At 42.2% G+C, this 15,876-nt stretch overlaps 1 protein-coding gene across 1 annotated transcript in view; it reads right to left on the bottom strand.

Moving 5' to 3' along the window:
• Positions 1-6,617: 6,617 nt before the first annotated feature.
• mrasa (muscle RAS oncogene homolog a) overlaps positions 6,618-15,876 on the bottom strand; it is a gene marked incomplete at its 5' end in the record, with an annotated part of 43,925 nt that continues 34,666 nt past the window's right edge. The window contains 3 exons of the mRNA XM_084314446.1: positions 6,618-8,005; positions 11,948-12,027; positions 15,181-15,280. Coding sequence (XP_084170572.1) covers positions 7,906-8,005; positions 11,948-12,027; positions 15,181-15,280 — 280 coding nt within the window. The 3' untranslated portion in view covers positions 6,618-7,905. The remainder of the gene's footprint in view (positions 8,006-11,947; positions 12,028-15,180; positions 15,281-15,876) is intronic.

The raw sequence follows: 15,876 nt of genomic DNA, 5'->3' as shown, positions 1-15,876 counted from the left end.
AACTACACCTACATGTTCCTTAGTGTCTCTATATAACACTACACCTACATGTCCCTTAGTGTCCCTATATAACTACACCTACATGTCCGTTAGTGTCCCTATATAACTACACCTACATGTCCCTTAGTGTCCCTATATAACTACACCTACATGTCCCTTATCATCCCTATATAACACTACACCTACATGTCCCTTAGTGTCGCTATATAACTACACCTGCATGTCCCTTAGTGTCCCTATATAACACTACACCTACATGTCCCTTAGTGTCCCTATATAACTACACCTACATGTTCCTTAGTGTCTCTATATAACACTACACCTACATGTCCCTTAGTGTCCCTATATAACTACACCTACATGTTCCTTAGTGTCCCTATATAACTACACCTACATGTCCCTTAGTGTCCCTATATAACACTACACCTACATGTCCCTTAGTGTCCCTATATAACACTACACCTACATGTCCCTTAGTGTCCCTATATAACTACACCTACATGTCCCTTAGTGTCCCTATATAACACTACACCTACATGTCCCTTAGTGTCCCTATATAACTACACCTACATGTCCCTTAGTGTCCCTATATAACACTACACCTACATGTCCCTTAGTGTCCCTATATAACACTACACCTACATGTCCCTTAGTGTCCCTATATAACACTACACCTACATGTCCCTTAGTGTCCCTATATAACTACACCTACATGTCCCTTAGTGTCCCTATATAACACTACACCTACATGTCCCTTAGTGTCCCTATATAACACTACACCTACATGTCCCTTAGTGTCCCTATATAACACTACACCTACATGTCCCTTAGTGTCCCTATATAACTACACCTACATGTCCCTTAGTGTCCCTATATAACACTACACCTGCATGTCCCTCAGTGTCCCTATATAACTACACCTACATGTCCCTTAGTGTCCATATATAACACTACACCTACATGTCCCTTAGTGTCCCTATATAACTACACCTACATGTCCCTTAGTGTCCCTATATAACACTACACCTACATGTCCCTTAGTGTCCCTATATAACACTACACCTACATGTCCCTTAGTGTCCCTATATAACTACACCTACATGTCCCTTAGTGTCCCTATATAACTACACCTACATGTCCCTTAGTGTCCCTATATAACACTACACCTACATGTCCCTTAGTGTCCCTATATAACTACACCTACATGTCCCTTAGTGTCTCTATATAACACTACACCTACATGTCCCTTAGTGTCCCTATATAACTACACCTACATGTCCCTTAGTGTCCCTATATAACACTACACCTACATGTCCCTTAGTGTCCCTATATAACTACACCTACATGTCCCTTAGCGTCCCTATATAACACTACACCTACATGTCCCTTAGTGTCCCTACATAACACTACACCTACATGTCCCTTAGTGTCCCTATATAACACTACACCTACATGTCCCTTAGCGTCCCTATATAACACTACACCTACATGTCCCTTAGTGTCCCTATATAACACTACACCTACATGTCCCTTAGTGTCCCTATATAACTACACCTACATGTCCCTTAGTGTCCCTATATAACTACACCTACATGTCCCTTAGTGTCCCTATATAACACTACACCTACATGTCCCTTAGTGTCCCTATATAACACTACACCTACATGTCCCTTAGTGTCCCTATATAACTACACCTACATGTCCCTTAGTGTCCCTATATAACTACACCTACATGTCCCTTAGGGTCCCTATATAACTACACCTACATGTCCCTTAGTGTCCCTATATAACACTACACCTACATGTCCCTTAGTGTCCCTATATAACTACACCTACATGTCCCTTAGTGTCCTTTTATAATAGCGGTATTCGGTGGTTGTAGTTGGCATTTAAGTTTTTTTTTATTGACCAACGTTTTATTTCACCACTGCATCTGAGAATGTGTGCAATTACAATCTCCTATAAATAATTATATTTATTTATATATTTTATACCCAACCCTTGTCACTCCCTGGTACCGTTTTCTACTTTCTTGACTTTTTGTGTGTGTGAGCACAGCGGCGTCTGTTTATTATTATTTCATGAAATTGGGACCGTATCTTCATTTTACATATATTTTCATTATGTCAAAAGATTATGATTTGAAACGCTCTAAAACAAAAGTTATTAGTATAGTGGTACAACGTTGTGCCTGGCGTCCGTTTTCATCAGCTCCACTCCCATGTTAAAAGGCATTTTTTAATCTGCACTCATTCGTTCAATTCTAGATAGAATTATCAAATGCAATCTCTTCACACACTCTCAGTGATCAAACTTTCGAGGCATGATGCTGTTAATGATGTAGAACACACGGTAGCGCAATTGCTCTACAGCTCACTTTGCCGGCCACTAAGCAGGCAGGATGCGGTGATTATGCTGGGGAATGTGGCTGGAAGGGCACCATACTGCTCCGGTGGGGGGGGGGGGGGGGGGGGGTGCGAGAGAGCGCTCAACACAAAACAACCACATCTCCACCTCTCTTCCGCGTCCTCTCCCCTATCGCGTGTCACACGCTGACATACGAGCCCCCCGGGCCGGCCCCCCGCTTCGATGCGGAACTGTCACTAGAGCTCCGTTCGCGGAAGTACTCTGGTGCTCCGCCGACAGCGATCTGTGTTCAGAATTATACCGGGAGATTGAGTAATGCTCGCCCGCAGAATATAATAATAATAATAATCAGCGCTTACTAACGTTTAGCGTCTCCGCTATTTCTGACCGGATTAGTCAACCTTTCTTTTTTATAATGGCAGATTCTTATTCACAGGGATTTTGTCGAGTTTACACACGCTGTGATGTGGTATCAAAAATGTATAGAAATATGATGAATGATTTGATTTTTTTCAATAAAAACGGACGTGGTATCAAACAAACACAAATTTAAGTGGTTACAATTCGGAAATATTTGTAATTTGTTACAGATATCTTGAGATTAGGCTATTAATGTTAATCATGGGGAGTTTTTTTAAAATAGTAAACAGTTAAAATTATATGGCTTTGATCATTTAATCTCTTAAACCCAGTGAGTGTCAGAAGTCCTAGGGAGCCACAAGGGTCAGCTGTACATTATATATTACTATTGTACTTTACTGTTACATTTGGTTAGATGTTGAACTTCTTTTCGTTGTACTGTATAATGACAATACATTATAATCTAATATAATGTCCACCCATCCATCCATCACACAGTATAATTGTAACACAACACTATACACACACACAGCCAGTGTATCTGAAGTCACAATGCTTGTATTTCTTTATTGAAACAGAATGGACCCCTGAGGCTAGACAGTTCTGTTGTGTCGTCCAGCTCCAGTCCGACAGCCAGTTAAAACACAGTTCTGTTGTGTCGTCCAGCTCCAGTCTGACAGCCAGTTAAAACACAGTTCTGTTGTGTCGTCCAGCTCCAGTCTGACAGCCAGTTAAAACACAGTTCTGTTGTGTCGTCCAGCTCCAGTCCGACAGCCAGTTAAAACACAGTTCTGTTGTGTCGTCCAGCTCCAGTCTGACAGCCAGTTAAAACACAGTTCTGTTGTGTCGTCCAGCTCCAGTCTGACAGCCAGTTAAAACACAGTTCTGTTGTGTCGTCCAGCTCTCAGGTCTGACACAGCCATTTAAAACACACCAGACCTGGACAAAAACACACACACAGACACTTCACTCTTGTGTACTTCTATCTCCAATTTAGATGTGTGTTTGTCTGAAAATACCCCCCGAGGTACGTTTGATTAAGTTGGAAAGCAGACCCGAGACAATTTAAGAGATGGAATAATTTCCAATAGGTTTGAAGGATTTGCTTCGGACTACTTGAACAGCAGTCTCTTACATGGTTTGTGTTGCTAATAATTCATTAATAATTAATGAGTTTGCACTTTTAGGGGTAAATCTAGAAGGATGACACAGCAGGAGACGTCGTGGTCATCATGACCTGGATGTTGAGGATATTAGAAATATGCAATTAAGTTCAGGACTGCAATCGAAATGCGATCCCACTGCACCTTGTGTTGTACCCCCCCCCCCCAATTCTGATCAGCTGTGATAAGAGTCTCTCCTGCATCTTTATTAGTATTTCTCTTTTGCCTTGAAGGATCACTTATATATCAAAACTAACATCAGTTTGAATCACAACTAAATCTGCAGGATTATTCCATTTCTTTCAAATTTCACAGAGAATTTTGATAAGATGCCTTTTCCAGCCATTCCACTTATTCATCATTAGTGAAGCATATAGGCCCCAAATACTCATTGCAGATAAGATGTAAAAGAAAAATTATAAAAAAAAACAATTAAAAAAACAAAGCTTCCAATCTTTTGCAATATAATTTTTTGTGTACATTCGATTTTATTATTAATATTATTTCATTATATAACCAGGCCCACTTCCTACCATTTCACAATCCCCTTGGAAGGTCCTGATCCCCGGGTTGAGAACAATTGACCATACTCACACGGTGGCCATTTTGCTCGTCACGCTCAGGTTGGGGTTCCTTTCCCAACCTGAGCATGACATAAGGTCCTTTAGAAGGTCCACGGTCCTCTCGTCACTTGCTGGTGATGCATTAAAGCCATGACTTTATTTTTAAAAGCCAAGGTCCTTCACACAATCTGATCAAGAGACTAGGTGAGTTAGCAATAAATCAAGGGAATCTCTCGTCCTAAGAACCAGTCTCACAGAAACACATTATATTTTCAAGCAGACGCCTGCCGGAAGTCAGCTAATGATGATCCATCGTGGGTCCTTCTGACCCCCCATAGACCGGAAATGAAGCACACCTGAAGATTTTTTCAAAATAAGAGTTTTTGTCCAGATCTGGAAACACACTGAGGTAACATGGACAAGTAATAAATTATTCATTCGTTAAAAAAAAAAGAAAAAAAAAACATTGCAAGAATCATGTCAATAATACAAAAAGTATCAAACATACATGATATGATAAAACATTTCTTCAATGTTAACCCCCTCCTCCCCACAGCCCAGTCTGGTATGTCTGAGCCAAACAAACGGCATACATGTCCGACTCACCTCCCATAAATCCCTTTAACGTTGTAGATTAATACTGTACTATATATATATATATATATATATATATATATATATATATATATATATATATATATATATATATATATATATATATATATATATATATATATATATATTCATGATGAGATCAATTCACTTTTCTGTCCAGGATGTTGATTTCTATTATAATTAGATGACAGAAACCTCTTAATCAATTATTGTTCTCATTTCAAAATGACTGAAAGTTTCAATAGTGTTTTACATGTACTTATTTTCAAATTGAATTGATCTCAACTCTGCTATGACCCCCCCCCCCCCCCCCCCCACACCTATAGTAATTGGGCCCACGCAGGCAGACAGAGTGACAACATTTTGTTTCGTTGTTGTTTACATTCAATTCATTTCTATCATGCCTTCCCTTTCATTTGCAGATAAAAAAAAAGAAAACATGCAAATATGAAAGATAGAAATTCTATTAAAAGTGCAAAAAGTTACTTCCATCAAGAGACAATATTCATCCAGACAAATAAAGCCCCACATATGTTTGTTTTTTTAGTGCGTTAACAGTACGAGCCATTTCCTAGATAATTGTCCACTCCCTCCAAGCAGATAACTAGTAGATACACATTGAATGTTGGTGCTTGGAGTCAATGGTCCTGTTAAACCTGAACATAGTTCTATTTAAGGGCTTTTCACCACTTAATTTAGCGCAGGACTAGCTGCATTTAAGACCCCTCGTAGCCCCAGCTAGGAGTACTGGGCTGCTCTCAGTAGGTTAACCCCGACTTTATCACAAGGGCTAACTTCATTTAAGACCCCTCTTAACCCTGTAGGCTCACTGGGCACTTAGCCTTGGGTTAACGTAGCTTCCACACACTTTAGCACTGACTAAAGCAGGAATAGACAAAACGATAGAACTTTTGGAGTTAGTTCTGGTGTGCGAAAGGGGGGCTGAATCTTAGCCTCGAGCTAACAATAACCAGGGGCTAAGAATGTGCAGTGTGGATAAAAAGCACTACCAGTTCCCATGAATCCAACACAAAACAGACACTTCTCTCCTATAGCCCTGAACTGAACTGACATCACATGGTTTGGCTATTGGCCAGTGCAAATCAATCCGCGTCTCCAGCCGCTACGTAGCGCTAGTGAGGTCACATGACTGCCACGACATTCCTTAGGAATGTAAATCAGGTTGAGATGTTCATTGAATACAAGGCCAGGTAGCAGGGGAACGACTAACCTTTGTTAGTTTTACAGAGGGGGGAGTGACTACACACATTAACCAATCGTGTTTCTGGCTTAGAATCAATAAATGGCTTTTACACGTTTTTAAAAAGTCAAGTTAGACCGCGCTCACAAAGTCTGACACTGGGTGCTGTAATCCCGTAGAATTGAGTTGAAGAAAGCAGGAAGCCGGACCAGCACTCTCAGATTCAATATTTTTTAATGGCAGCCTAAAACATACGTGTAGTATAGTATAGTATAGTTCCGAAACATGTATGTTTCAGGCTGCCATTAAAAAATATTGAATCTGAGAGTGCTGGTCTGGCTTCCTGCTTTCTTTTACACGTTTTTACCATGAAGTTGCCATTAACCATCTTATCGATCGCTCTCTTACCATCAGCTCATAATATGACCATATTATGCCGACCGTTCCAACCTTTGTAAACCCATTTGATACAACCCACCATACCGTTGACTTCTTCTCGGCATCTAATCCACTACTTTCTATTCACTCCCGTCTGTCTGACTTCTCAACACCATGGGGCGTCACACGACCACAACGTACTCACAGAACTTGCACGGTACCCGTCAACAACAGCACGAAACATTCAGTTTTCACTGGACACCCCCCACCACCACCGAAACAACAACACAGATGGACCTCCTTCACCCGTCCATACACCCGTCCATCCCTCCTTCTTATATCTCTACTTCACAAGAGAGTTTGGTCGACTTGCACCACAATACTCCAAAGACGGTCCAGTGAGAGATTTCAAATGGATGCTCCTCTTCTTCGGGCCAATAACAGCGGAGAGGAGGAGTAGGAGAGAGATGGGTGAGGACAGAAGGGTGGGAGGGATGAGGCAGCAAAACGAATTGTCCCTTTTGTAACGCACGGCCACCTGTAGCCTCCCACCCGTCCCACTGAGGTCCTGATCCCGTCACGTCTCTTCCATTCCCCAAGGAGAGAGCAGTTCCAACATCACTGAGGTCCTGCTCCTGTCACGTCTCTTTCATTCCCCAAGGAGAGAGCAGTTCCAACATCACTGAGGTCCTGCTCCTGTCACGTCTCTTCCATTCCCCAAGGAGAGAGCAGTTCCAACATCACTGAGGTCCTGATCCCATCACCTCTCTTCCATTCCCCAAGGAGAGAGCAGTTCCAACATCACTGAGGTCCTGACCCCGTGACCCTGCTTCCCTCCAGGATCATGCTTGTCTTGCACCACTTGCTTTAGGGAACAGCGAACGTAAAACCTGATCTTGAAAGACAGTCTTCAGTGACGTTATGGTTCCTGGGAGGGGGAAAAGGGGAGGGGTCAAACGCTTGTTTGTTTTTTGCATGGAGCAAGATACTCCAGGGAGGAGGGGGGAGTGCACCACCAAATGTTCAGAGGCATCTCCAGGTCAAAGTTTCAGGCCGTATTGCCTCCATCCACACACCCATCCACCGCCGGGCCCTCCGTTTTGTGCTCCGGTAGTTGGTTCCTGCTGGGGTGCAATATTCCCTGACATCTGAAGGTCTTTGTGTGTTTGTTGGTTTACGAGTGACGCAGAGGAGGAGGAGGAGGAGGAGGAGGAGGAGGTGGAGGAGGAGGAGGAGGAGGAGGAGGAGGAGGAGGAGGTCACAAGATGACACAGTGGAACCTGTGGGAGCCTGTGGAACGCTCGCCTCGCCACTTCATCTTCTTCTTCTTCTTCAGGCTCCGCTCTGGGACTTGTTGTCTGTTGGGAACGGAAGGAGGGATGGAGAGAGGGAGGGGAAGAGAGAGTTGAGTAATAGGGCTAATCAGATTAAGTAGATTCTATCAGCTGACCACAAGAGGGCAATGTTGATTCGCTGATCCACTCTACTTAGCGCCTCAAAGACTCTGGGAGCAACAAACTAGGAGCGGTCATTTATATGAGCAAGGTGAAAATAAAAATTTCCATAATCTTTTTTACACATTAGGCTAAAGGGTGTAGACATGGCAATGATCAGCGGTCACAAACCTTTGAGTATATGGATTAGTAAAGCTCATAACTTGACCAGTCCTTGGTTTTTCCTCCTAGTGGCAGCCGTAGACCCTCAGATAGGATATGACCACATAGTGAATATCAACACAAACCAAATTCTTCTGAAATTACACGTCTGTTAAGACAGGAAATAACTCTCAGAGTCCCCCCTCCCTCCCTGACAAGACGTTCACTAGTCTGTCCCTCCTACAGTGGAGCCAATGTTCCATAGTAGGACCAATGAGGTTTGCAGAATGTAAGTAAATAAAATAGAAAATAAATACATGTATTTGATACTATGTATGTTACCGGTATTAGTATCTGTACCTGACGAGATCAAAACATATTCTGTGCATTAAAATTAAAATACCCTTTTAATTGTGAGGTTTTGTGTTTTTTCTACCATCAACTACAATCTACTCTACAGCCCAACAACTAGAAAGAAAAAGATGTATGTATGTCAAATAAATTTGATTTATCATACCTGTTTGCAAGAAATACACAAAAAAAACACAACACATGGATTTTGTTTTGATAGACATGGAGCCCTGGGCCAGTTCCATAAACTACAGTGGAAAACCAGGTAATCTGCAGAAAGAAAGATGGTGTCCTCCTCACATGGTCTATATTACAAGGTTGTGATCAGCAGCACAGCAATGAACAGGTAGAGGAGAAAAAGCAGGAACCAGGAGATCTTCAATATTAGAAATTAATGAACTGCAGGGAATGAACAACCCCCCCTCAGCAACTACTGAACTTAACTTGGAGACAGTGGCTCAGGAGGTAGAGCAGTCGTCTGGTAGTCGGAAGGTTGCGTGTCGATGTGTCCTTGAGCAAGACACTTAACCCCTAATTGCTCCAGATGAGCAGGTCAGCACCTTGCATGGTTGCCTCTGCCATTGGTGTGTGAATGTGAGGAACAAAATTGTAAATCACTTTGGATAAAAGCGCTATATAAATGAATTTTCTTTTATTTATTTTGTTTACTTAAAGGCCAACCTTCATGTTGTATTTTTGTTCAATAAACAATGTGGACTAGGCCAACGGTGACTTTCATTGACCCAGTTTTAGCGTTTTTATCAAACATTTTGTCTGCCCAACACAATCACCAGGCACGTGGATATTTTAATCAATGGTTCATAACGTGCATGTGTAATCGAAATGATGTCGTCACAAGAGGTGCAGGGCACCAGGGGGCTCACCAGGGGGCGCTGAGAGTCACACACAACTAGTGGCAGGCACTGAGAGCCTTGCTACTACTAGCCGAATGAAAATGTATCTGTTTCACCTAACAACACTATTGCTTCGTGATCATAGCCATCCATCTCTAAAGCGAACCACTATTTGTAAAAGCCACAACCACGTTACCATATTTGTAATAATGTAAATCATTGTGTCGTTGTACATATTGTGTACACCGTTATAAGCTAACATAGCTTAGCTTGGTAGCTATTGTGCTAACAACATATCCCGACGTCCGGCTCGCTGGCCGGCATGAACGCCCGACACAAAATGGTTCTCTCCTCTCTGTACACCCCGTCCCCACGGGTACCCTGCCGGGGAGCCCATGGACGCGACAACGGCGGCAGCCGTAGGGTGCTCGAGCCTGCCGTAACGCTAGTGGTACACGATAGCTATGAGCTAACTAACGCTACGGCCGCCGCTGTTGTCGCGTCCACAAGCTCCCCGGCAGGACACACGCGAGAACGGGGGCACACAAAGAGGAGAGAACCACTATAGCTCCGCAGGGACGGCGGAGCTATAGGCTAACGTCAGTGTAGTGGTCCCGACTGTAGCAGGGACGGCGGAGCTATAGGCTAACGTCAGTGTAGTGGTCCCGACTGTAGCAGGGACGGCGGAGCTATAAGCTAACTGTGATGCACCGAGTGGGCCACCATTGATCAACATGCAGCGACGTGTAGCTTGCATGATGCGTGTGCAGTGCTTTGCCACACAGGTCTGAGAAGAGGACCTGCACATGATTTTACTCGTTCCCCAAACTCCTCTACATGCCCCGATCTCAAATGGTTCACGACAGTAGACATAATGCTAACGTTAGCCAGCGCCATATATCCAGTAGTACTATGACCCGGACGCGCATAAGGCATACGTTTCCTGAAGTGACGTCACGGCCGTGCTAGCGTCTGATAAGCTTTTAGATTCGGCTCATTAATATGCACCTGTAGTGACGTCGGCGTTTGATAAGCTTTTTTGATTCGCGCGTGCATGTTATTCGTGCGTGGACCTTTTTAACTCTTTCGGAGGGGCATTTCCGGTGTCAAATGGAAAAAAATAAATAATGAAATTATATACCAATGATGTAAACTAACCATAATTGATCAGTAGGGTTTAACCTGGATGTTGGGCTTTAACCCCCTCAGCACCACCACTGAACATAACTTAACCCCCTCAGCACCACTACTGAACCTAACTTAACCCCCTCAGCACCACTACTGAACCTAACTTAACCCCCTCAGCACCACTACTGAACCTAACTTAACCCCCTCAGCACCACTACTGAACCTAACTTAACCCCCTCAGCACCACTACTGAACCTAACTTAACCCCCTCAGCACCACTACTGAACCTAAAAACTTAACCCCCTCAGCACCACTACTGAACCTAACTTAACCCCCTCAGCACCACAACTGAACCTAACTTAACCCCCTCAGCACCACTACTGAACTTAACTTAACCCCCTCAGCACCACTACTGAACCTAACTTAACCCCCTCAGCACCACTACTGAACCTAACTTAACCCCCTCAGCACCATTACTGCTCAGTGGAAAACCATGTCAGGCTGTATAGTTGTATTGGGCAACTCCCAGAAGTTAATGTGTTTAACTGTGGAGCTGAGCAGAGCTCAGAGAATATACCCTGGTTAATAAAGTAAAAAAAATAAAAAAAATAAAACGTTTTAATGTCTGTGAAAATCAGAAATCCTGAAAAAACCAACATGTCATACGAAGTGGCCCCTAGTGGACCCTAGTGCCCCCTGCCCCCCCCCCCCCCCCCAGCCAGAGTGTGCAGTGAACTCTCACCAGACTGCTCCGCTCATGCAACATGTTTTATTGCGATTGTCTTGTTTATATCCGTTGTATAACATTAGATCCGACGACAGATGTTTCCATTTCATGCCAATTCAACAGACGACACAGACTCTATGATGGATGCTACATTCTTCCGACTTCCTTCAAACTCCCCCATAATGCACCACTTTGGTTTACAAAGACACAGAGGTGAGGAGAGAAAAGCGGGAGAGGAGACAAGGACGCGTCTCTCTTGTTCTAAATCACAGTTTTGTTGCTGGATTTCACTTCACTCTGGTTCAGTTGGATTCTGCTGAATGTAAATTTTTGCACAGCACAATGGTAATAGAAGCACTATTAAAATGCAATAAAAGCACTGTTTAAAAGCTATTTGTTTTGCCAGAAGCGAAGTTGTCCATGTGTTCTCAATTGAGTGACATTATTCTGTACTCGTTTGACTATAAACTACCAGATTGAGTGTGTGTGTGTGTGTGTGTGTGTGTGTGTGTGTGTGTGTGTGTGTGTGTGTGTGTGTGTGTGTGTGTGTGTGTGTGTGACAGAGCATGAGTTGAATGAAAATTGAGTCTTGTGTATAATTTGAATGACAAGTATGCAACCGCAACACAGAGACGGGTGAATTACCGTATAACTCTGACCAGCTCGTGAAAGGCCTTGTCCACGTTCATAGGTGGGTCCTTGGCACTGGTCTCGATATATGTTATCTGGAGGAGAAAATGAGAGATAAGCGTCTGCACGGAATGAAGAGGCATTAGCCTGGTCCTAATCACACTCTCACTCAGCTGAACTGCGTCCCGACAGCTCTGAGTCCATAGGAAAGGAGGCCCATTTTTCTCTGACTGATAGAATGAATTTTAGTTTAATCAGGTTATATTACAGGAGTGATTTTGAAATAACGTGATTATTATTATTACAAGGAACCAACATGTTGACATAATACCATGTCATATACTTGATACATGTGTAAAATAGTCTATTTCCATTCCCAGGTTTGGCCCTCCACGTAACAAGGTTTGTCCTGTAACTATAAAACATGAATCTGAACTATGTATTTCAATGATATCCATTAGGATCCATCTAGGATCTTGTAGGATCTATTTCATGAAAGGTGAGTTACTGAGTTTAGGTGGGTTAGGTTTACCCTCCACTACGTCCCTGCTGTTAACAAAAAGGTGCACATGATGATTTTCCTGCTAAATCTTTGGTAGAATGTCTCCTCCTTAACCTTTTCAGATGCAAGTATATACTGGAAGGTTTTCTCAGAATTCGTATCTCTCCATGCGAGGTCGACACACCTGAATGTAGGGTGACCAGATGCAAAAAGTCCAAAAGCAGGACAACAGTAAGATTTTGGTGGGACAAAGTGGGACAGATAGGTAATGTAATTTTTTTTATTAGAATAACTCGTCTTCACCGAATAGATAAAGGTTAAATCAAAATAAATACAAATTAATAAAAAAAACTGGTCTTGGGCTGGTTCTCACAGTGGGACCCTTTCTCCTCTTGGGCTTAGGGCGATGCACAAATATGGTTGGAACAGCATCAGCCTTCAATTTGAGTTGGCCTTTTTGGTTTGCTGTGAATTGCTCTCCCTCAAAATGTGCCTGCAGAATCATTCCAGACTTTACCCCATAATTGTCAATCACAAATTCATTGTAGTCATGTACATATTACAGTAAAACACATTGAGTCAAATTGTATCAAACATAGAATATAGTTTATTATCTGTTTTCTATGGCCATAGAAAGATTATGCACAGTTTAAAATTTGACAAATTAAGATGACAAATTAATAACAGATAATGACAAGAAAGGTAAACAAAGATGAGATTATGGGTTTTGTCGTATCCGTCACAAGATTGATATGAAGACAACGAGAAAAAGAACAAGATGTGATTTACTTGGACATGTCATATCTAAGTCAAGCTGGCCTGACCTTTAAGTTGTTGTCTGAGCTGTATACTAGTTAAACTATATGAACTAGTCAACCTTTTTCTTCTCCTGTCTGTGTCTTTTGGGAAGCCAATAAGCCATACATCCGAATCCCTTTCTCGGACCGATTGGTGCATCCAAATGCTGCACAGCCAACCATGGTAAGATGTCGATCTATAAAAGTTAGATGCAAGCAAAATATGTATACTAAAATACCAAGTTTCCCACAGCAGAAACTGGTGGGTGAACTCTAAACCCTCTAGAATATTTAAATCAAATCGAGTTTTATTGTCACATACACAATCATACACCTCTTGAAGCAGGATGCTTGCATGCTGTGGAATGGAAATGTTAGAGATGAGAAGAGATACAAGATGTGTGTTGTTGTAGAGTGCATGAGCAACTCCATAACTCGCTATCTCCCTGTTTTGTTTTCTAGGATAAATTACCACTATAATGACGACGCGCGTGTGTCCAGTCTGAGGTTTGTTAGCAGCAGTCGTGACAGCAAGGCCCGAATCTAGCACTACCAACAACAGGAGTGGAAGACTGGACCTCTACCTGGACATATTATAGGCCTATAATAATAAAAAAATTGTGGAATTGCTTGCCTTGCATTTTTTCTACTGTTGACCAAACTTCTTTCTTGGCTTAATTGAGTAGTTTCTGGCATGATTGATATTTAGATTAGATTAGATTCAACTGTATTGTCATTTGCACAGACTACTGAAGTACTGAAACAACGAAAGACATTTAATTGAACCAGAAGTGCAAAAGAAGCGGTGCAGTGCAGTGTAATTTTACTTGCATATTATGTATGATATATAAATAGAATAAACGGAGGTAGGTATATGAATGTGCTAAGATATACAGTATGAACATTATTAACAGAATGAACAGTATGAAAAGAGTAGTATGAATACGCTAAGATATATACAGTGTGAACAGCATTTAAGTTAGTCATGGATGTATTATAAGAGCTTTTATAATACATCAATGGTTACAGTATGAAATGTAAATGCTAAGAAATGCAGAGTAAACAGCTTGAGGTATGATATTCACTGCATTTCCATATTCACTTTGTGCATGTATGAATGTCTTATAGATAGCATTAAGATGTGTGTATTTATGACCATAGAAGCATAAGAAAAATATGAATGCATACTGTAAATGTATGTAACTTATCCTAGGTTATGGGACAGTCCACAGAAAAACGGACTAATGCTGTCTCTCTGCCACTCCCCTGAAATGCTATATATATATTGAATATAATGTGTTGTCAAGATATAACTGTAATGTGGGCTGATTAATACAATTATGCTTGAGTGTTTAACAACTGCCGTGATATGGCTAATGTAAAAGAATAGTCATCAGTAGCTATAGTAACGTTCGAAATTGCCGTCATCGCCTAGTGATAAAAAGTAATATAATGTAAATATTAAAGTAGCAGACATGTAAATGATATAACGCAACAGTGATCAATGCACATTGTGTTAATAAGTACCAACAATTGCTGTAACAGTAGTAGTTCTGCCGTTCTGTCCCGCTGAAATCAAGTCGACAGCGCTCATTGCAAAAACAAATTGGAACTAAGGGAGCTACGTGAACCACGTGATCGCCTGGCGGCGAGATCAAAGCGTGTCGCAACTCTATCTTCAACGGCTCTGGCTAAGAGCAAGTATCACTCCAACACGAGGATCCAGAACGTTCAAACTAGTGTATACCTAGGAATGAGTGCAGCTTGCCCAGCTGTAGCTAAGTTTGGGGCATCTGCAGCTAAACAGCCTACCACACACCGTTCACATTGGAAAACATGTAATCTTAATGACATGTCCGCACTATACGCACGCACTATACGCACGCACGCAAGCACGCACGCACGCACGCACGCACGCACGCACGCACGCACGCACCTACAGTACCTACATTGTGTTTAGCAGCCATTTCTTGGCCCTGCTCATTAATGATCTTCCTCAGATGGACCAGGTCTACTTTGTTGGCCACCAGCACCATGGGGAAGGCCTCCCTGAGAGAGAGAGAGAGAGAGAGAGAGAGAGAGAGAGAGAGAGAGAGAGAGAGAGAGAGAGAGAGAGAGAGAGAGAGAGAGAGAGAGAGAGAGAGAGAGAGAGAGAGAGAGAGAGAGAGAGAGAGAGAGAGATGAAGAGAGAGAGAGAGAGAGGAGAGAGAGAGAGAGAGAGAGAGAGAGAGAGAGAGAGAGAGACAGAGAGAGAGAGAGAGAGAGAGAGAGAGAGAGAGAGAGAGAGAGAGAGAGAGAGACACACATAAACACACACATAAACACACTTTTATTAGAATGGTTGTGTAATGTTTGGAGAGTGGTTACCAATAGCTACGCACAGCCATGTTGGAAGACTGGCAACAAAACAAATAAAGTGCGTCGTTTTTGTGGAGTGATAGGCCTGCTCAAATTATTATGTTACTGTTCCACTTAGATCTGTTATAACATACAGTAATAAAATAACAATCAATTAAATCTGTTGTTGATATATTATATATATGTATTTCTCCTTTGGTATTACATGTCTTGCATCCATGTCTTCCACCATAGCACTATATGGAAGATTAAGGTTAAGGTTAGTCTTAACATTCGCTTAACGGGGG

The sequence above is a fragment of the Notolepis coatsorum genome (assembly GCF_963971535.1).
Source record: "Notolepis coatsorum genome assembly, chromosome: 5".
NCBI lineage: Eukaryota > Metazoa > Chordata > Actinopteri > Aulopiformes > Paralepididae > Notolepis > Notolepis coatsorum.
The sequence above is the reverse complement of the archived record's forward strand: the minus strand, read 5'-3'. Positions and strand labels throughout refer to the sequence as shown.